General features: G+C 36.6%; 1 protein-coding gene across 7 annotated transcripts in view; it reads right to left on the bottom strand.

Annotated features, from left to right (window-relative positions):
* The window catches only part of NAALADL2 (N-acetylated alpha-linked acidic dipeptidase like 2), a 1,339,397-nt gene that overhangs the window by 336,168 nt on the left and 979,458 nt on the right, over positions 1–23,771 (bottom strand). For all 7 annotated transcript variants that reach the window (XM_040480794.1, XM_040480792.1, XM_040480793.1 and 4 more), the window contains one exon: positions 17,424–17,567. In XM_040480794.1, the coding sequence (XP_040336728.1) occupies positions 17,424–17,567 (144 nt within the window). The remainder of the gene's footprint in view (positions 1–17,423; positions 17,568–23,771) is intronic.

The following is a 23,771-nucleotide window of genomic DNA, read 5'->3' as shown; positions in this document are numbered from 1 at the left end:
CTTCCATCTTTAAATATTTTATCCTGCCTTCTGCACATCCTGAAGTCTAAGATTCCTATTTAGAAGAAACACAGCGGTCTGAGAAAGTGAAGACAATCTTTTGCTCTGAGAAGAATGCTGTATTTGCACTGGATCCTTCTAACCAAGAGCAAGACCTTCTTATGTATCACTGAGCAAGGGCCAGACCAAAATAATGATATGTAATACAGCAAAAATCACCTTTTCATCTATTTATTTGCATCCCCATACATGATACTGATCCTAATACATACTGTTTTATAATATTCCATATCCATGTCTGAAAACAAATATGCATAGAGTCTGCTTCCCTTTACTGGAAGCAGCACCATGATCCCACTTTCAATTTTAACAACGAATGTCAGCAAAACTTTGGATAAACTCTTATGATGCATCTACTGCTGTTGGCATTACTAGTTTAAACAACTCATTGGTAAGGCGATATTACTCTTCATAACAATAAAAATAGCAATATTGCAAGGTGGAATTTATTTTATAAGAATAATTGAACTCTTCCCAGTATAATCTATAATAGCAATTACAGAAAACAGCATAAATATCCCAAATAAGGAGATGACTTAGAAAATTGTGACAAAATGTGCCTGTTAAAATGTAAAAATAATATGTAGAATCATGGATATGCTATAATGAAAACAATAGAATATCAAGAGATATAGAAAATGACTGAACTTAGGTAAAAATGTGTGTGTTTACAGGCAAAATATTTAAGAAGATAGATTAATAAATGAAACAAAATTTGGGTTAGGAAGGCCTCCCCGGGTCTGCTGGGGTGAAATACTGTTGTTAAAGAGCTTGAACAAATCTGAACCCTTGGACATTTATTCTTTTACTCCAACTCCCAAGGGGTGATGGGACTTACAACCTAAGGAGACCATCTCCCATTGCTCTGCTTTATAACACCAAATCCCTGAAAACTGAGGCTGCCTGGGGAACTGGCAGAAAATGAAAGAGGTTTAGAATAGTTCCATATTATCTGAAGACATATTGACTCTCATTATGGAAGCCCAAAAAGATATACATTGGAGTCTCACTTGAGCTCTGTCTTCCCATAAGTCATAAGAAGGGTAGCTAATACCTCCAGAGCAACATAAACCCCCAGCCTAAAATATCTAGATATCCGGTTGTGAGGTCCACAGCCACACAAAAGAAACTTAACACAATGAACACATACACTACCCAAAGTAAACATATTGCAACCCACAATACATGAATTTAAAAATAAGTATTATAATTAAACACAAAACATAAGGTGATGCATTAGCAATAAGAAATAACCAGAAAACATTTTAAAAAAGACATAACAGGTAAGGAAATAGAAAAATTGAAAGAAATATGACAATAGATAGGATGAGTAGAGATAATAAGTAATAGCTATAACTGAAATTGAATTTGAGAGCTATATCAGATTGAGCAATTTTCCAGAAACAACAGAAAAGGGTAGAGAGAAAATATGAAATTACAATTAAAATTCATGGTGGACAGTAATAGGAGTTCTAAAAAGGATACTGGAAGAAGAAGAAGAAGAAGAAGAAGAAGAAGAAGAAGAAGAAGAAGAAGAAGAAGAAGAAGAAGAAGAAGAAATGGAAGAAAGAAAATATTTAAATAAAGAATATTTTTCCAGAAAAAAAGGAAAAACACATTATATATTTTATATAGTAAAGTGTAAAAGCATGAAAGACATAGAGAAAAAATTTTAAAGTTCCCAGAGTGAAAAGCAGGTAACTCACAAAATTAGAAAGAAAGAATCAGATTGATATCAAGCTTTTCAAAAACAATATGATACCAAAAGCCCATAAATTAATGTTGTTAAAGAAATTTTAAAAATAGCAAAAGAAACTTTGAACCTAGAATGTTTGGTAACAGGAAAGTGAGGGCAACTAAGGTGTCCATCCCTGGAGTAACGGATATATCAAGTGTAGTAAAGCTACTCTTTTCAATACCATATAGCACCTAGAAGCAATGTGGTAAATGTACCTAGGGCAGCATGGATAGATATTAACCACAGAGTGATACATGAAAAAAAAAAATAAATAAGAGAATTAAAGAAACTATATTGCTCAGTAATATTATACAATTAAATGTTTATATATTCAAGAACTAAGTACATTTTCTTGTTTTCTCCTTCACTTCCTTTCTATTCCTGAATGATTCAGTCCTAAGGCCATTAGGTGAAGTTGGCCAAGGTTATCACCTCTGACAGTGGCAGTAGAAGATGGTGGCACTGTGGCCCTGAGCAAGGGGTTGAAGATCATGTGAGTTAAGGAAAGCATCTAAATGGGTTGGGGTGGTCCATCACGGGGTGTCAGGGCCCAGTGTGTGTGTGTGTGTGTGTGTGTGTGTGTGTGTGTGTGTGAGAGAGAGAGAGAGAGAGAGAGAGAGCGCACCTGGAAATGGGGAGGAATGCAACTGTCAGAGGGAATACTGCAATAAGGGAAATCAATGCTGCAAACTGAGAAGGGCATCCCCGTTTAATAACTGAACAACACACAGTGTTAGGGGCTGAAAAGGGTAAGGAAGTTAACTGCATTGGGAGTGGGGGACAGGCATAGCATTTGATATAGGGTGAATAGTCCATATGGGGCTGTGCCTGGCTTGATTGTCAGAGCCATTATGGAGTGAGAAAGGCATTATTTTTTTTTTTTTTTAGTGTTTATTTCTTTATTTTGAGAGAGAGTGCATGCATGAACAAAGGAGGGGCAGAGAAGAGAGGGAAAGACAGAATCCCAAGCAGGCTCCACACTGTCAACACGGAACCTGATGATGATGTGGGGCCCAATCCCATGAACCATGAGATCATGACCTGAGTGGAAATCAAGAGAAAGACGCTCAACTGACTGAGACATCCAGGCACCCCGAGAAAGGCATTCTTATGGAGGAAATAGTAAGGACATCAGTTGGTTATACACTACAGAACTAATTAACCCATGTAATATTTAAGATAATGAGAAGCAGATTTCTCACTATGAATTGATTTGCAAACATGGAAGGAGAAAAAACTAGGTCTTGATATGTCCTTTTGGTTTTCTAGATATATATACACAGATATAAAAATAAATTTAGATCTAATCTATTTGAACATATATATTCATACATATTTATGTTAAAGTATATTTCCCTAGTTTTGTTTACTAAGAGGTACTGAAGAAAAGTAACACTCCAATAGCAACGTGCCCATCTAGAATCCACATCTTGTTTTCTAGATAACATTCTCTACTCAAAGGAACTAGGACTCTTTGGAGAAATGGCTGATAACAGTGTTGGGGCTGGGAAGGACAAAATGATTTGGTAGATCAAACTTTTGCTGTGTAAAAAACTAAGGAAATTCTCAAAAAAAATAATGAGAATATGCCAACAGACAGAAGCCTAGGTTGAAGGTGCTATTTTGGGCTGAACTGGGACAATTTGAGCATCAAAATAAACATAGTACTGGATTATAACCCACTGAATAAATTAGGGATATAAATCCATTTATATATAGATATTATATATATATATATATATATATATATATACACTACATATATAAATTGGTACTATATATATATATACTATATATAGTATTTGATACTATATATACATATACATAAATATGCTGATACTATTGATACTATATCTATAAATAAACACACAAATAGGAAAAAGAAAGCTCTTCTTTACAATAGAATGTCAATTAATAGAAGTAGAGGGATGATGAACTTGGAAGGCCACCACCATTGGCATTATCTTTGTAATGACTAATTGGGAAACAAGCATGACTTCAAGTGAATATTAATTGTAAAGAGAAAAATAAAAAAAATAGTAATTTCAATGAGGAGTCCTCACAGACACTTCCTTGATCAAATCATCAAAGTTAGCGTTACCAATGATGGGAGAGACTGATATCAGCAACGGGAAAAACAGTTTCACTCTGTAATATCGCTGCCAAATGTGCAGAGGCTTCAATTATTCAGGAGAAAACATCAGATAAACCCAGACTTGGGGAACATTCTGCAGATACTGGCATATAAGCTTCAAAGGTGGTAAAGCAATGAAAGTCAAGCAATGACTGAGACTATTCCAGGTCGAAGGAAACGGGAAACTTGATAACTCACAACACATAACCCTAGTTTAGATCTATTTGATATTTAGGACATTACCGAAACAATCGGCAAATCTGTATGGAACTTTTGGAGTGCCTGGTAGTAATGTATCAATGTTTCATTCCTGATTGTGATGGTTGTGCTGTTTGTGTAGGAGAATACCACTGTGGGAGAATTCAGATGTGATGGTTCAGCATGTCTGAGGCTTTTTCTTGGGTACTTGAGGGAAAAATTATTGTTTATACCATTCATGAAACTCTTCTGTAAGTTTGCATTTATTGCAAGATTGAAAACTACTTTTGAAATTAGAAAATCCTGGATAACATTTAGGTGCACTTTATTATTTAAAAAGTCAATGCGTGTGTAAGTATGTATGTATTGCTACTTTAAGATAACATTTCCAGCTCACATTTGCCAAATGTTTTCTGTCTTTCATGCTTCAAAGTTTGATGGCAGCTTTAAATTTGATGTGTGAAGTTCAAAAGATTTCAAGATGACAAAAATGTGTTCCACTCAGAGAGCATTTGTATTCAAATAGGGTGAGGAGTGTCAGAGCTGAGACACAAAAGTAGTTGCCTCTCTCTAGTCCTTAATTTCATCATGTGCAGAGAAAAAAAAATATCTGCTACAGAAATTATTTTCTGTAATGTAATGTACATGTACATGTACATGTACATGTACATGTACATGTACATGTAATGTAATGTAATGTAATGTTAGTTAACATAGTGCAATACTGATTTTAGGAGTACAACTCAGTGATTCATCACTTACATATAACACCCAGTGCTCATCACAACAAGTGTCTTTTCTTTTTTTTTTAATTTTGAGAGAGAGAGAGAGAGAGAGAGAGAGAGAGAGAGAGAGAAGCAGAGAGGGGCAGAGAGAGAGAGAGAAAATCCTAAGTAGGTACCACACTTAGTGCAGAGCCAGACACAGGGCTTGATCCCACAACCCTGGGATGATGACCTGAGCCAAAATTAAAAGTTGGATTTTTAAAAATTAATTAATTTATTTTGAGTGACAGAGATAGAGACAGAAGAGAGGGAGAGAGAGAGAGAGAGAGAGAGAATCCCAGGCAGGCTCCACACTATCAGTGCTGAGCCCTATACAGGGCTTGAACTCACAAACTGTGAGATTGCGAACTGAGCCAAAATCAAGAGTCTTAACTAACTGAGACACCCAGGTGCCCCTCTATTTTTAGTTTTTTGAGAAACCTCCATATTGTTCTCCAGAGTGGCTGCACCAGTTTGCATTCTTGCCAATAGTGCAAAGGGGTTCCCCTTTCTCCACATCCTCACCAACATCGTTTGTTTCTTGTGTTGCTAATTTTAGCCATTCTGACAGGGGTGAGGTGGTATCTCATTGTGGTTTTGATTTGTATTTCCCTGACGATTGAGCATCTTTTCATGTGTCTGTTAGCTATCTGATGTCTTCTTTGGAAAAGTGTCTATTCATGTCTTCTGTCCATTTCTAAATTGGGTTATTTGTTTATTGGGTATTGAGTTTCTTAGGTTCTTTATAGATTTTGGATACTAACCCTTAACCAGATATGTCATTTGCAAATATCTTCTCCCATTCCATAGGTTGCCTTTTAGTTTTGTTGGTTGTTTCCTTTGCTGTGCAGAAGCTTCTTATCTTGATGAGCTCCCAATAGTTCATTTTTGCTTTTGTTTCACTTGCCTCTGCCAATATGTGTAGTAAGAAGTGGCTACAGCTGAGGTCAAAGAGTTTGCTGCCTGTGTTCTCTTCTAGTATTTTGATGGTTTCCTGTCTCATGTTAGGTCTTTTATCCATTTTGAATTTATTTTTGTGTATGGTATATGGTTCTCCATCCCTTCACTTTCAATCTTCAGGTGTCTTTAGGTCTAAAATGAGTCTCTTTGTAGGCAGCATGTAGATGGATCTAGTTTTTTTTATCCATTCTGATACCACATGTCTTTTTTTTTTGTTTTACATTTATTTATTTTTGAGAGACAGAGACAGAGCATAAGGGAGAGGCAGAGACAGAGAGAGACAGAATCAGAAGCAGGCTCCAGGCTCTGAGCTGTCAGCACAGAGCCCGACGCGGGGCTCAAACCCACGAACCGTGAGATCATGACCTGAGCCAAAGTCGGACGCTCAACCGACTGAGCCACCCAGGCGCCCCATCTTTTGATTGGAACATTAGTACATTTACATTCATAGTGATTATTGAAAGAGATAAATTTAGTGCCTTTGTGTTACTCATAGAGTTCATGTTTCTCATGATGCTCTCTGGTTCTTTCCAGTCTTTGTTGCTTTTGGTCTTTTTTCTTTTTTTCTTTTCTCCACTCAAAGAGTCCCCCTTAAATTTTTTTGCAGGGCTGGTTTAATGGTCACCAAGTCCTTTAGTTTTTGTTTGTCTGGGAAACTCTACCTCTCCTTCTACTCTGAATGACAGCCCTGATGGATAATTCTCGGCTGCATAATTTTCCCATTCAGCACATTGAATATGTCCTGTCACACCTTTCTGGCCTTCCAAGTTTCTGTTGACAGATCTATTACAAATCTGATCTATCTTCCCTTGCAGGTTAAGGACTTTTTCCCTTGCTGATTTCAGGATTCTTTCCTTGTCTGTGTATTTTGTGAATTTGACTATGATATGCCTTGGTAATGGTTAGATTTTGTTGAATTTAATGGGAGCTCTCTGTACTTTTTGGATTTTGGTGTCTCTTTCCTTCCCCAGATTAGGGAAGTTTTCAAATAAACCTACCTCTTTTTCTCTCTTTCATCCTCTGGGATTCCTATGTTAAGAATGCTATTACATTTCAGTAAGTTATTGAGTTCCTTAAGTCTACCTATGTGAACCATTATCTTTTTTTCCCTCTTCTTTTCAGCTTCATTATTTTCCATAATATATCATCGATTCACCCCTCTGCTTTGTTCATCATCATTCTTATGGCATCCATTTGGGTTTGCATCTCATTACAGCATTTTAAATTTCAGCCTGACTAGATTTTAGTTCTTTTATCTCTGCTGCAAGGGATTCTCTAGTGTCTTCTATGCTTTTTCAAGCCCAGCTAGTATCCTTATAATCACTGTTTTAAATTCTAGTCCAGACATCTTACTTAAATCCATATTGTGAAATCCCTGGCCATGAGTTCTACTTCCTGTTCTTTCTTTTGGGGTGAATTTCTCTGTCTCAACATTTTGTCCAGAAAAAAAAAGAAAAAATAAAAAAAAGAAGAGAACAAACAAACAAACAAACAAAACCTAGATCCTGGGCGTGTTTTGGTCTGCTTGTTAAAGAATCTTCCAAAAGGTTGTTACTTTTCTACTTGTAGACTAGCAGTTTTTGTTCTCTCAGACCTCTGATTGATTTATTGGGTATTCAGAATGATTTGATAACTATCTAACTGTGTTTGATGAATGAGACATGTTTAGCGCCCCCCTACTCCTCCACCATGTTAACGCCTCCTCCCGACAGAGGAACTAATTAAATAAAATCACAAAGAAGCATCCCACAAATCTAGAATGTAGGGCACATTCACGACAACAGATTTGATCCTATAGATCCCAGTGTTAACAGAAGAAAATGAGGATCATGCTAGATTAGAAGGGAAAAACTTATAGGCCTAGATTGGATCTTGGTTTCGATAAACCCATTGTAAAAGATTGGGATGATTGGTGAAATTTAATATAGTCTGTTTACAGTCATGAAAAAGTGGAGACCCTTAATTAGATAAACATTTTAAAATATTATGTATAGTATGATCTCCTTTTGGTAAAAAAACAAAACAAACAAAAAAGAAAACAAAACCTCTAAATGCATGTATATAAATCTAGAAGGATTTATAGGAAGCATTGTTAGTGATAATTACTGGGTGATAGGAGTGTGTTCTGGACTGAACTGTTTCTCTTCAAAATTCATATGTTGAAGTCCTAATCCCCAGTTTAGCTGTATTTGGAGATATGGCCTATAAGGAGATAATTAAAGTTAAATGAGGTCTTAAGGGTGGGAATTTAATCTGATAGGGCTAATGTCTTTATGAAAAGACAACAAAACACCACAGGTTTCTCACTCTTTGTGAGTGCACAGAGAAAAGGCCATGTGAGGACACAGAGAGAAGGCAGCTGTCTGCAAGCCAGGAAAAGAGCTCTTATCAGAAACCAAATTTTCTGGCACCATAAGCTTGGAGTTCCCAGCCTTGAGAACTGTGAGAAAAATAAATGTCTGTTGTTTAAACTGCAGTCTGTGGTACCTTGTTATGGAAGCCCAGCATGACTAATATAGAACATGCTGATTTGCTTTCCTATTTTTGCTCATCTTTCTTTTCTAACTCTTAGTAAACATTAACTGCTCTCATAATAATAGAAATCTAATTAATTTATTTTAATATTTATTTATTTTTGAGAGAGAGACAGAGCATGAGCAGGGGAGGGGCAGAGAGAAAGGGAGGAGACACAGAATCCAAAGCAGACTCCAGGGTCTGAGCTGTCAGCACAGAGCCCAAAATGGGCCTCAAACCCATGAACCACAAGATCATGACCTGAGCTGCAGTCAGAAGCTCAACCGACTGAGCCACCCAGGTGCCCCAGAAATTAAATTAAAGAGAAAAGTAAAATCTGTTTTAGTAGTGTAAAATTTTGGTTCTGAAAAATGTGAGACTCACATACAAACACTAAATGAAAACTGTTCGCTTTCACCACATACTTTTCATCACCCTTTCACCACATACTTTTCAGCTTAATAGCTATCCCTGAGTCTCTCTGTCTCTCTGTCTCTGTCTCTGTCTCCTGTCTCTCTCTCTCTCTCTCTCTCTCTCTCCTCCTTACACACACACATGCACACACACACACACACACACACACACACACACATGCATCCATGTGTGCATGTATTCTTATGAACTTGCATACATTTGGAAAAAATATTTAAGGTTTAAAATTATTATTTCTAATTAGTAAAATTATCTAAATATGAAGATGTTTTAAAGACTCTGAACCCCAGAAAAAATAACTTTTCTTCTTCATATCCCTTATACACGTGAAAATTGATTAATAGATTTTCTGTACCTTTCTACCAAACCATTCTACAAATCATAAGTTATCAAATCAGTTATCAGACTAATCATCTGCAACACCAACTATACTGCATATTTTCCACATTTCCATCCAGATCTATTTTCACCCTTCACCTTGCTCTGTGCCCAAAAAAGGTGACCTCTACAGAGAACATCTACCTAACTCCTCTATTCTTGGCTTCAGGTTGGGTTTAGCTAATAGAAGACATCAACAAGTGATCAGCAGGTTGGATAAGAGAAAGATTAAGAGTATTTATATTCCATCACCCTCTCTGACTGGTCACTTACAGGCAGAATGACTGAATTCCTCCACTGAAAGCCTCAGCTCCTGTCAGCCTGCCTCTCCTACTTCTTGAGAACCTGCCATTTCCTGTTTGTTCTACTCTCCCTTCTTGCTGCCTTTAGGTTTGCAAGTAGTATCAATTACTAACCTTGGGGTGGTTCATCATCCCTTTTCTATTTCCCTTTACCTATCCACACTTTTGCATAGGCCCGTGGCTAAACTCCCTTGAAGTGCACATTTTTAGTGTGTGTGTCATTATTTCCTGATGGCAACCTGGTTTATACATTGTATTCACTGAGTCATCCGTGTGTGTTGCCAGGGAATGAATAAATGGAGAGGAGGAGAAGAATTCCTATTATAGTAATAAGGTGGGTTAGGATATTAAGACCAACTTTCTCATTGAAAATAATTTACAATGCTAAATAAAATACAAAATGAATCTTGTTAATAATATCAGAGAACTAGAAACTAAGGAATTACTAGGTCAAAAGTTAAGATGTGGTGGGAACCTAGATAAGTAAAACAATAAAACTGCTTTCAACTCAAGGGAATTTAGGGAACCTGGAGAATGTTAATCTTGATGGCCTTAAGAGATGCAAAGATTAGAAGAAAAAGCCCTGGACCTGCCCAACTTGGAGAGAAAATAGATCCAAAAAGAGATTATTCCTCCATAAATAGGATTCCTAAATGATTGCATTCCCCACTCCCATCCAAGAGACAGCAAAGAAAGTTACCTGGTATGGAACAGAACAGGAAAAGAAATCTTTAAAGGCTATAATTCTAGGGTAACTCTACAAGAATACAAAAAGTATTTATAATTTCCAAAATAGTAAAGGGAAAAATATAATGACAGAAATAATCTAAATCTAAAGAAAGAAATAAAACAAAAGAAAAACATAATATGTGGTGTAAACAAGAAGCCTAAATCAAGATAAAAATATATAAGCATAAATACATTAATATTCACATTACATATAATGAACTAGATGTTTCAGCTAAAGGTAATCAAACTATATTTAAAAATACAAATTAGTTGTGGGGTGCCTGGCTGGCTCAATTGGTAGATCTTTTTTTTTTTTTTTAATTTAAAAAAAAATTTTTTTTTTCAACGTTTATTTATTTTGGGGACAGAGAGAGACAGAGCATGAACGGGGGAGGGGCAGAGAGAGAGGGAGACACAGAATCGGAAACAGGCTCCAGGCTCCGAGCCGTCAGCCCAGAGCCTGATGCGGGGCTCGAACTCACGGACCGCGAGATCGTGACCTGGCTGAAGTCGGACGCTTAACCGACTGCGCCACCCAGGCGCCCCTCAATTGGTAGATCTTGATCTCAGGAGCATGAGATTGAGCCCCATGTTGGGAGTAAAGTTTCTTAAAAAAATCCAAATTAATTTTTATTAAGAAGAGATGGTAAAAGAGAAATATATAAAAAGATGGATAGTAAAAAAAGATATAGCATAAAGACACTAAAAAAAAAGGGTAGTGAGGATAAATTAATATCAGGCCAAATCAAATTTAAGACAAGCATTATAAACATGAAGAAGATCACTTCATCTGATAAGTGTTTCAACTAAGCAGGAAGAGATGATGTATTTGAATTTATAAACATCTAAGAAATGACCTTAAAATATATGAATCAAAAACTGACAAGTACAAGATAAAAATAGACAAATCTATACACAAAGTGGGAGATTTTAACACTAATAATAAGATGTAGACTATTTGAACGACCTGATTATGGTACCTGGTTTAAGTGGAAATATGTAAAACTCTACACTTGACAACTACACAGTACACACTCTTTCCAAATACTCATAGAACACTGGGTAAGAAAGGATACCTCAAAGAACCACATATAAATAAAGCAAAAACAACACATTCTAACGAAAATTAAGGTTGCTTCTACTCTAGCTCAGAAGACTATCATATCACAATGCCCAAGTGCCTAAAAGCATGGCAGAGAGAGTCAGGAGAAGCTACTGCTACTTCCAACTTGAGAAGTATGCTATCTGCATGGAGCTGTAGAGGATACTGAGGATTTACAACTTGGAGACTCAAACTTGAAGACATATTTGGATAAATATTGGATACATGAAGGAAACAGCAGGATATAGAACCAGAAAGGCACTGAGGAATCAGCCCGTTGTGAAAAGAAGATCAGCAAAATATAAAGTAGGGTATGCTCTAATGGAGTTTATTGCGTATTTAAACTGCCAAATTCAGTTGAAGTCTCTGTAACTTGAAAGAAGTGACAGGCACTTGAGAAATGATGTGATAAGAATAAAGGAAATGCTAAAAATTGCTGAGAAACATTGGAAATTGGAGAACACTTGTTACAGTAATTCTGCCTAAGAGTATACTTCTCAGGTTGTCTTTAGATCTTTTAACAAACAAACACAACTCTATACTGAATCTAAGCTGAATCATTTCCAAAAATCAAAACTGTCAAGACAGAAAGCTGGAAACATGAGAAGTTCTGGGTGAATGACAGATCTGTGTCACCCTTGGTAAACCCAACCTGCAACTCCCTAGGAAACAGAGAATTGACTGTACTTTCTGTGGACTTTGGACAATAGGTTTCCCACCTATGTTCACTCTGCTTAAGACCCTTGATGAGTAGTCCTTCAAAGTCATTTCTGAAGCTTTTTTTCCTTTTGTCCGAGGACTTCAGACTGGCAGCTCATGAAGGCTGATCTTTAGTTCTACTGATTACTCTGTTATCAGCTTCCAGCTCAGACTCCTTGGTTCACTGTGCAACTGGCTGCTTGAAGAACCATAAAATTGGGGTGTCACCATTGCACAGTTTGGTGACTCTAAACATTTATCATGACACTGATTGTAAAAGTTTTCTAGCACACTGAATTTTTGGAATAAAAGTGGCCACTATATCTATATGCATGCCATATAGAAATTGTCAAGACAAATTAAAATTTCCCCATGTTCTTTTGGATATGTTCCTCCAGATTCATGGCCAGAAATTGTTAAAGTCTACCCTTCCCTAAACAAGTTTTGAATTCTTGTATTATGATTATGATTATGATTATTATTTTAGCTACTGAGGATTTCTCTTTCGCAGGGACCAAAAAGGGCCATATCTTATCATCCCCATACCACTCCATTATCTACTTGATGTATCTACCAAAACATTCTTTTTTTTTAAAATTTTTTTTAATGTTTATTTATTTTTGAGACAGAGAGAGACAGAGTGCGAGTGGGGGAGGGGCAGAGAGAGAGGCAGACACAGAATCCGAAACAGGCTCCAGGCTCTGAGCTGTCAGCACAGAGCCTGATGCGGGGCTCGAACCCACGAACCGTGAGATCATGACCTGAGCCGAAGTCGGACGCTCAACTGACTGAACCACCCAGGCGCCCCCAAAACATTCTTTAACCAGAAAAACATAATGCACTCCTGGATTTTCTCACATGTAGCAACTTTAGGGCTACTCTGAACAGGTTGATTAGTCTCATATGTAACAAAAAATAATACTGAATTCAATTGCACTAACTTTTCTTGCTAAGGAATATTTACTGAAAAGCTAAAATTTACTATTTGCCAATAAATTTTAGTATAACCTCAATTTTTGGATAATATGTTCAATACATCTTTTTAAATCTCTGCTCAAGAAATAATAATACTTTTAAGTAGCTGTTAACAAATTAGAAATATAAATCTTCAAAATACAGTTGAAAAGTACAAATTATGTGACATTATCACTATATTATTCTAATTAAAATCATTTCATCAAAGAATACATAAAATTGTGAACAGGGAAATGGTAGATGTAGATATAGAGATATCTCCATTTGAAGAGATGATCCAAATTTACTTAGGTAAAAATGTGTCATCGTTGATAACATTAATTTTTATGCAACATAGAAATAGCAATTTTTCTATTCATCAAAAGTGATTCATCAAATATACTAAAATGTTTCTTTTAACTTAATTCATTAAAATTATTTTGCCCTAAATTAAGTTCATGGATCTTAAACTTTTTCCTCTCCTTTTTCCACTGTATTCATGGTTTTTAACCATAAGTTTAGACTGATAACTGAAAATTCAAATTTCCATGTTTTGGTTGATTCTCAAGGATAAAGACTGAAAACGTATTAGATAGATCAATGGGTAAAGCTTATAAAAAGTAAGACCACAAAAAATAAAACACAGTCAATATGCAATTATCTAATCAAGCCATTTGTGTGTGTGTGTGCGTGTGTGTGTGCAAGACCTTTTTTCCTGTTCTTCTTCTATTCTTCAAGCAATTCTTCATTCTCTCAGGATTTTCCATAAAACACCCTGCTTTCTACTTTACTTTGCTGAACCTATGTCATGAATGCAGATCTTTAATACCTTTATTTAATTCAAGTTTATGGTCTGTTTCAGTTAGGTAGTTTTTTGTTGCAAGAAACTAAAAACCCAACATAGATTGACTGGAAAAAAACAACTGGGGAGGGCATGTATTGACTCATACATATGGCTAGTTCAGTAGATTTGCCTTCAGACAAAGCTTTAGGGTTCAAATTCTGTGAAAACAGTTTCCTCTCTTTCTCTCTCCCTCTTTCTCTCTCTCTCTTTGTTTCTCCCCCGTTATTCATTTGTACCTCCCTTGTGTTGTCTCCATTTTCAGGTAGGCTATCTCCCAGGGTCTCACGAAGGTTACCAACTCTGGGCTACATGCTTTTTTGTTCAGCTATGGTGTTAAAGTGAGTCACTGCTCAAATAAATTCCAGATATTAGGTTTTGGCCCTATTTGACCAAGATCATCCTTGAATCAACCATCATAGTATGGTTGATGTGATATGCCAATAGACTTGAACTAATCAGGATCTATTTTTAGAGCTTGAGATGTGGTCAAACCTACTCAAACTATATTGCTGGGAAATGCTGGAAACAGTTCAAACAGGGCGAGGGCCAAATGGATGCTAAGAAAGCAAATATGATAGGCAAATTCCACCAGATGTTGTCTGGACTGTAGAGAATTGGTATATATAAAGGATTAAATGGGTAAGATGAATAATCAGTTGATTTGTATACATATTTTCAATGTACTCTTGCCTAACTTGTTGGTGAAGATTTTCCTACAGTAAGGCTCAAGACTAAGAAAATTCAACAGTAAGATATAATTATAATATGCTTTAAGTTAATTTTTCATCTATAAACTGTAAGTTTTGTTTTTATTGCCCCAAATAGAGCACTTCCTTCTGTAACCTTTTCATGTCCCATCCTTATACATATCATAATGAGCAACTAATGTATTTATATGTTTATGAGAAAACTTATATGTTAATTATCTTGACTGTATCATAAGTATTATTATCTAAAACATTGGGGGTAAAGGGTTGTTTTCCTACATTTAGGACTAATTTAAATTTAACAACTCAGTTTCCATCAGTATTTGGGAAATCTAAATGTAATCACTTGTATATTTAAAAAGATAATGAAAGTACCCATTATAACATGAAATATCTTCTTGATTTACATACATCTCTGTCTGAATTTTTCTAAAAAAACTATAATAGCTACTAAAAACAATAATAGCTACTATATCCATGAAGAAAACATGACATGGCATAATTCCTTAGAAAGTAGGCCTATCTTGTTGCTTTTTTTTTTCTTTTGAGAGAGAGAAAGGACGTGTGAGTGGGGGAGGGGCAGAGAGAGGATCTGAAGCAGGCTCCACACTGCCAGCAGTGAGCCAGAAATGCTGGTCTCGAACTTACTAAACCCAAGATGGTGACCAGAGCCCCTGAGCCAAAGCTGGATGATCAACTGACTGATCCACCCAGGCACCCCTCTTGCTGCCTTTTTTTTTTTTTTTAACATTTTTTTTTCCACGTTTTTTTTTTATTTATTTTTTGGGGACAGAGAGAGACAGAGCATGAACGGGGGAGGGGCAGAGAGAGAGGGAGACACAGAATGGGAAACAGGCTCCAGGCTCTGAGCCATCAGCCCAGAGCCCGACGCGGGGCTCGAACTCACGGACCGCAAGATCGTGACCTGGCTGAAGTCGGACGCTTAACCGACACTGCGCCACCCAGGCGCCCCTCTTGCTGCCTTTTTAATGGGAGTTGTAAACAGGTTTCAGTGTATATGTCAGCTTTTATAGCTATGGAGTGCCATTTTGCTTAGCTATGCCACTATTACACAGGTATTTAACATATTATGGAGAAAACTGATACAATTCTTTGATAAGAAAGACACTTGCTAACATAACACTTTACACTATGCAAAAATACTGAGACATACATCATAATTTGATTCTCAGATCAACTTGAGATACTAGAAGGTTAGATATCCTTCTGTAGATGCAGGAATAGCTTCCAGCAGGGAGCTGATGGATAAGCAGTCAGTTATGGAGCCAGCATGTGGACTATCAGCTCACTCAGGGCAGGATGGTGGCAGGCATTAAGTGACTGCATTCCCACCCACCTTGCCTGATCCTTTACACACATACGCATGAAAGCATCTCCACAGTGCCCACACAGTGACCCTGTTTCCAAGGAGATTGAGGGCAGATTTGGGCTGAATAACATGCCTCCATCAATGGTTCCTAAGAGCTGCAGCAAGAATTCGAACTCCCATCATGCATTGCCAGCTTCCAAAATGCTGTATAGTCAACTGAAGCACAGTGATACTGGGATATCTTGGAGAGAAAGTGGGATTTAAGTTCGGAGGATATCTTCTCTTCTTATCACTTTCGGTGGCTATCCTTTCCAAATGAAGTGACTCGGTTTCAGAGATACTCATGCAACAATGACACCAAAAAAAGGGGGGGGGGGGCAGGAGGGTGGCTGGAACACATTAGGGGCTCTGAATCTTTATTAAATTAATCAATTGATTTATTGAATCTGGCCTTATATCTGGTCTTTTACAAGTCCAAGTGCTCCTTACAATATTATAGTGTCTTTTACATATTTTAACAAATAGAGCCCATGATAAATTTGTAGGGTTCAGAATAAAAGACAATAAGAGCAAAACAAAACAAAAAGCTCCTCTAAGGCTTCTGAATTCCTGCTTTAAGGACACAGGCTTATCATTGGTTTTCTGTTGTTCCTACTTGCTCAATCAATAATCAGTTTGGGAGGCACTCAATCGATAGGACTTTGAAAAACTATATGCATGTGTCTAACAGAGGGCAATCTTGAATGTATTCAGGTTTTTTTTTTTTTTTTTTTTTTTTTTTTAGGCATCTTCAAAAGATTTTTTTTTTTTTTAATGCTTTTGTTGTCAAGAGAAAAGCAGATGAGATAAAACACGAGTAGTTGAGCCTGCAGGTCTGGACACAAAACCAGAGTCCTCAAGTTTAATTTTCCAACAACTAGATACAAATTTGACAATATGTAAAGAGCCTCTCTTCTTTAGAACTCTAATGTGAGGCTGGAGGCAGAAATAAGATGCAGCCTGTGGCTTGCACCACCCCCCCCCTCAGGTAGCTTAAGTACTTCAGTTTTATCCCATCTGCTCCAACAAGGCCTGACAAACTGCACCACAGCAGAAGAAGCATCTCTCAGGCGATGATGCGTAAAGACACAGGGATTTTTTAGTCAATTGCAGGAATTAGGATTTAATGCTTTCTACTAAAAGACTTCAGACCTCAGATAGCTGACTGCTATCCACTGAATCTTGGCAGGCAAGGAGACTGCTGGAGCTGAAGCGAGGAAGCCATGTTAAGCAGATTTTCATGAACGTAAGAAATACTTTATTTGTAAAGCTGCTTTTCTTTGTTGCAGTTTAAAATGCTTTTTTCTTCTTCTCCTTTTTTTTTTTTTAAATCTCTCAGTTTGATCAACTCTCCATCTTTATCAAAATTACTTTCCCCAAATGTCCCTTAAAGAGCCACAGAAGAGAAATAAATGCTCAGGTCATCAAAATAATTTTTTAAAAGAATAATCCTAAACATTATGTCAATTTAAAAGATTAAAAATGATCACAGTCCTTAAAAAGACTACAAAACACACAGAAATACATTAAATACCTTACCATTGTTTGGCAGTTCTAGAGGGCTACAGACACTGTTTTTGGTTCTGCTGTTTGGTGAAGAGATCAGTTTTGCAACGAGAGATGCTGAAATGGGCTGCACCAGCAGGGATGTGAGGTTTGATCGGTTTTGCCTAAAGCTTCCATCTAGATTCAGAAGAGAAGGGAACAGAATCCTTAGCAAACAGAAATTAAAAACACGCAAAGAGAAGTTTTTTGTAATAATTATTCAAAATATGAACCATATATTTATTTTAGTTCATTTGTTTATTCCTTAGTTTTACTCTACTTATTAAAAATGATTTGAGGCACATCAGTCCAAATACTATTATGTATCCAAGTTAATGCTGGCAGATTATGCACATGCATTTACCTCCATTCTCCCATATGACCAGGTCACTGGAGACTATATGAAAATACTGAAAATCTGCCAGTCCACCAATAAAACAACTCACCAAAGACAGCTTATGTTAAAACCCATCAGTCAATAAGCCCATCCATATACAGAACTTCAAATCAACTCAACTTTGCCATCATTAAGTAGGCGTGGTCATCCAAGGACAATCTTAGAATGGTACATGTGCTGGTGAGCTCATGAGGACAAGAGTGAGGAGGTCAGGAGGCTCAAGAACAGAGGTCTCCAGGAAGACAAAAATAATGGAAAAACCACATGTGTGCCACTGTACTGAGAGAATATTTACAATAGAGACCAGAGAGCATCTGAGGATGGTCTAAGTACACAGAAAGATAAGAAATGTAAAAATTAGACAATCTTTAGCTTCAAAGGGAACAAAAGTTGTTCAGGAAGGAAATGTAATCATAGTACAATGAGAATCATATTTATATAGTCAAAATGATATAAATAATGGCTATTTAACACGCAAAAAATTGGACATTTCTTGGGAAAAAAAATAAAAGGGCAACAGTCATGGGTGAGGACTCATGGAAACTTGTGAAAGCAAACTAAATCTTTATCTTCCATAGTGGCAATAGATAAAACTGAAAAATTAATTCAGCTCTTAAACATGCTTTTGAGACACAGAGAGGTAAATATAAAATGCAGAGAACAACTAAAAATACTGAAAGCAATTAAGTATTTGCCTTTGGGAGAGAGGTGGGGCAGAAAACATAGGGAAGGAGAGGAGAAGATGATATTTTTGTAAACTAACTTTGGTAGAATTATTTGAATGCAGTCATCTATAACTTTGAGAAAAAACGAAAATTAAATAAAAAATAAGGAGAGAAAATTATGGTAACACAAGTAGAAGCAAAATACACAAGTACTCAGAGTAAAAAGAATGAAGTGAATAAATTAAACCATGCTTAAGAACTAAAAGATATGTCTTCAGTTTATATATTTATACTGACTCAGGGTCGAAATACACAATGGAATGACTCTATCAGGTCGCCAGAATGTCTCTGAACACAGAGCTTTATTTTTCAGAACTTTTATTAGGGAAAGTGATTGCCAAAGGTTTTCTCAGAATTTAATTTGATAGGACTGCAGGGGGTGCAGAGCTCAACCACACAGGTATCCAGGCTGCAGGAGGCAGATTATAAATGAGAAAATATGTTACAGAAGTGCTCCCTTAATTTATCATCTGGAAAACCACAAGGCTAAAAAAAATGATATTTAGCTTAGGCCTATGGCAGCCATAGCAGACATGGCTTTGAAGAGAAAAACTAAATAAATAAAGATTTAAGCTTCGGATCAGTTTTGTTATGTAAGCACAGTGCTGGTTGCATAATTCAGTAACCCCTTTTATATGGATATATGACAGTGCATTTTGACCATAGTGTATCATTGCTTCCTAGCCATTTTCATGTCTTAGTACTAAGACTGGCTGTATAATTTGCAGGGCCCACAGTAAAATGACAATGTGGGACTTCTTGATCAAAAACCATGAAGAATGTCAAGATGGCAACAGCAGAGCATTAAATCAAGCGTGGGTCTTTCTGAGTGGGGGCCTATGCAACGTTGCAGGTTGCATGCCCATGATCCAGGCCCCGCGGATGCTAGCAGTCATTTAACCCACTGACAAAAACCGAAGGGGATTTTCATACTCCAAGGAAGCTGCTCTCAGCTTCAGGTGACCAGTTCTAGTCTCTGTTGTTCCAGGCTGCACCTGAGGCCACAGTGCTTAATATCTCAAGGCATAGATGGTGTCCCTCAGCACACCAGCTGGGAAGCCCTGATATAGCCATTTGACTCTGTTTCTTCAGCATGTATTTTCTCCCTCAGTCGTTACCTTCTGGATTTCTAGTGTACACAGGACAATAAAATGATATTTCTGAGAAACGTGCAATCTGTTATTTTGATGTTTTCATGGATATTAGGTGCTGACATATCACCACTACAAAATGAAACTCCCTAAAATGCTACATGATCTCACCACTCCCCAGATCAAATATTGAACTCTTTAGTTTGACATTCAAGGCTCTTCACAATCTCAGACTTTATACTTTGAACATTATTTCCTATCATTCCTCTCGATACATCTTATGCTAACACTTAAGCTGTTCTGACATGTTCTGTGATGTATGACCTGAAGCCGTTCCTTCCACATCGCTTACCCTTCTAATGCATCACACAGGTCTGAAGTATACACTTCCTTTAAAACCCAACTCAAAAGTTACTTTTTTACAAGAAGCTTTCTCTGTCTCCCTGGACCATATGTGACACTTTCTGCACCTTTTTTCTTTCTTTCTTCTTTTTTTTTTTTTTGGTAGTGCTTGTCATTTCTAATTAACATTATCATTACATTTTCATACTTATCACTTTTTCACTTTGTTTCTCCTCTTTAAACTCTAAAATCCTTAAAGACAAAAGCAAGTATTCCACATCATTGCACGACATGCAATGCCTAGCACAATGCCAGGAACGCAACACAATCAACAGTTGTTTAAAAAATAGTTTCAACATCACTATCACTGATTTTCTGAGTGCCCAGAAAATGGTACAAGGGTACGACCAAAGAATAAATTACATTATATTCTATTAATACTATGTTTGCTATACATTTGTTCTTTTTCTCCAGCTAACTAATCTCCCACAGCAGACATCACAAAGACTTTCAAAACCCATCTATCCCCATCAATTTGCTGGTTAACCTTGTTTTAAAATTACCTTTTGAGTGTAAAAAAAAAAAAAAGACTACCATTATAAATAAAACAATCTGAGATGTATTTATCTGTTAATGAAAAATCAGTAACTGCATTCCTTTTTTTCTTTATAATGCTCTATCAGGCATATGAAACAATATATGAGTGCACCTTAAACCCTAACTGAACGTACTCAAATCTTTGATTTGTTTCCTGCATGACTAATAGACTTGCATTAGTTTTGAAATATATGAAGTGGCTCATTAATTTTTTACCTTCATCTTAATGGAAGTTTGACAAACAGTTCACTTCTGAGAGGAGACAGTAAAACAGGACTTTACAGTATACTAAGATTAAATTATAGACCAATGTTATTTTTTAACTCATTTATTGAAGAGCTGAGAAAAGACTTTTATTGTCTTATATTATTAAGAGGCTTTGAATAAAACCAAATATATGTACCATTTTTATTCATTTACATTTTAAAACACATTTGTGAACTATAAGAATCCACTAGATATGTGTTGAAAATCAGGCAGAATGTGCGCCTTGGTGCGAAGGGCACCATACGGAAAAGATGTTTACATTACCTCTTAGCATTCCAACTTTTAGATTAAAGCGTGGATATTGTGCCCTGTTCATTGTTTATGCTCTATAAAGACTGACACTAACTTACATTTTAGTGTATAGCGAGTTCTGTCTTCACTTTATGTAGTCTTTGTGGTCTATGTAATGATCCAAATCAATCCATGCCATTAATAGCCCAATCTCTAACACAGTGGCACCTGCATATAGTAGAAAGAGGAAACTGGATATACTGAGCCCCCAGTTGACTTCATTACTGACTCTGTCTGTGAAATGTAACATATAAACAATGCTCATATTGTCATCCCCTCTACTACACCTGAACAACCAAGATGACGCCAAAGGGCATTCATTATGCTGACTTACTGAAACAGAAAGAGTGTATTAGCTCAGAAGCCAAGAGACTGAACCACAGTAGGTGAAACTTACAAGAAATGAGGTTAGAAATAAGTGAAAAGGTTTTCTAATTGAACATATTTAAGGTTTTGCATTATGCTTTTTCAAATTATTGATGCCCACTTCAATCATATCTGGTTGTGTATATAAAGAAAATGTGAACACTGTTATCTGCCCGCACTTTTTTTGTGTGGCAAGATGGAATTCTTTTAAACTCAATTGAAAAAGTGAAAAGAGCAAGTACCAATTACTCAAAGAGTATTAAAACAACTAAACCTTCAGAAACTAGAAATCTTAGACACTGGGATCCTCAGATTAATGCACCAAGAAGTGAAACAAGGTAAAAACAAATGCTGGTAGATAAAGCAAGAAGTGGTTTGTGTGGATCAGTGAAGATAATGTACTGCCATTGGAGGGGACAGTACAGTTTCCAAGTTGAGGAATATAACTCAACTCTCAGCACCTGTGTGTGTAAACATAAGATCCAAGCTACATGATGACATATGTGTGTGTGTGTCTGTATGTATGTGTGTGTGTGTGTGTGTGTGTGTGTGTATGTATAGCAGAGATCCTATAGACTCTTTTTATCCAATGTGTGTAGTCCTTGGACAAGCAGCATGGGCATGATCTAGGAACCCATAGAAATGCAGAGTCTTGGGGACCTGGGCGGCTCAGTCAGTTGAGCATCCAACTTTGGCTCAATTTGTGGGTTTGTGCCCAGCATTGGCTCTGTGCTGACAGCCTGAAGCCTGGATCCTGCTTTGGATCCTGTGTCTCCCTCTCCCTCTGCCCCTTCTCTGCTTGCTTTCTCTCTCTCTCTCAAAAATAAATAAACATTAAAAATTTAAAAAAATGCAGACTCTTAAACTCCACCCCAGACCTTCGAATCTGAATGTGCAGTCTAAGAAGATACCCAGGTGATTCATATGCACATTAGATAACCACTAGTCTAAATCATTTCATATTGTTCCACGGCACAATTTACATAATTTTCACAGCAAAGAAGACATAAAAAGCAGGATAAAGAAGATAAAAAAATAATGGAGTGGGTTTGCTCACCTTTCCCAAAATTAAAGGTGACGGAGCTTTCAACTGTATCAATAAACCCCAAGCCAACAGTTTTCTTCGAGGCTCCTTAAAATGGGAAACAAGGCTGCTCATATACTATCCCTAAATAACGAGTGTAAATTGGACTGAGAGCACTTCTTTTTGTTTTTGTCCTTTCCGCAAAGATAAATTTGGTGATTCAAGATCAAAATTGCATTTACAACACTTTATTTCAGCCATGAATAAATATTACAATAGCTAACTGATTTGACTTCTTTTTTTCCTTGGTTTTCAACGATTCTAATTCATTATAGTAGGAAGACTGACAAACCTAAAACGTAAATACTGCCTACTTGCCAGTGAACCAAGCAATCAGAGAGCTTAAAAAGCAGAGATTAAAAAAAAAAAAAAAAAAAAAGGATTTTGTGCTGCACTTTTAGAGAAAGGCCCAAATAGCAAACAGACACGTTGATATCAGGGATGTTATCCCAGAATATTTGATTTGACTTTCTCCAGAGAACTGCCACTTTGACAGAAATCAGACCATTAAATAACTGGCGCAAATGTTTTTTTCATTTTTATTTTAGCTCACTAAATTTACAGTTATTTCCCTGAAATGACCAGTGCACTAAATTGTCTAGTCATTTTGTTGTCCTTGTAAATACAGCTGATCTTTTCTTATTTCAGTATCTCATAACCTGCTGGTTATGAATATCGCTATCTTCCCTCCAGCTAGTGAAATTCAATACTGTGTTCTTTAGGTTATTATTAAAAAAGGAAACAGTTAACACTTAAAAATGCTTTGTGTTATGCAGTCTCCTTGGGGCTCCTTTGTGCTCTCCATGTCTCTGTGTATACATACATACATACACCCACACCCACATATACACATGTATATATTTTTACCATATAGGGTTTTGTACTAATGATCATTTTCATAACTAAAATGAAGTATTGTTTCCTTAATTTACATCATATTTCCTGCCTGCCCTCAAACTAATATAAACTGTCGTTCTAAAAGCTGGCTGATGCCAGTTTACCCAAATCTTAAAGGTCCTTGCATGCGTCCCCATATAAATCCTCGTTTACATATTTAGTAAACACTCTTCTGTTCTAATTTTCTTTTTATTTTCTGCTCACTGACTGGAGTTTAAGCTTCTCGGGGGCTGATTCACTGTTATATTCCCATGGCTTAGCCCACTGCACAGTAAAAACAGCATC

Source organism: Herpailurus yagouaroundi, unplaced genomic scaffold, assembly GCF_014898765.1.
Source record: "Herpailurus yagouaroundi ecotype Mexico unplaced genomic scaffold, PumYag 159, whole genome shotgun sequence".
In the NCBI taxonomy this organism is placed as follows: Eukaryota; Metazoa; Chordata; class Mammalia; order Carnivora; family Felidae; genus Herpailurus; species Herpailurus yagouaroundi.
Note: the sequence above shows the minus strand (reverse complement) of the source record. Positions and strands in the feature narration are given on the sequence as shown.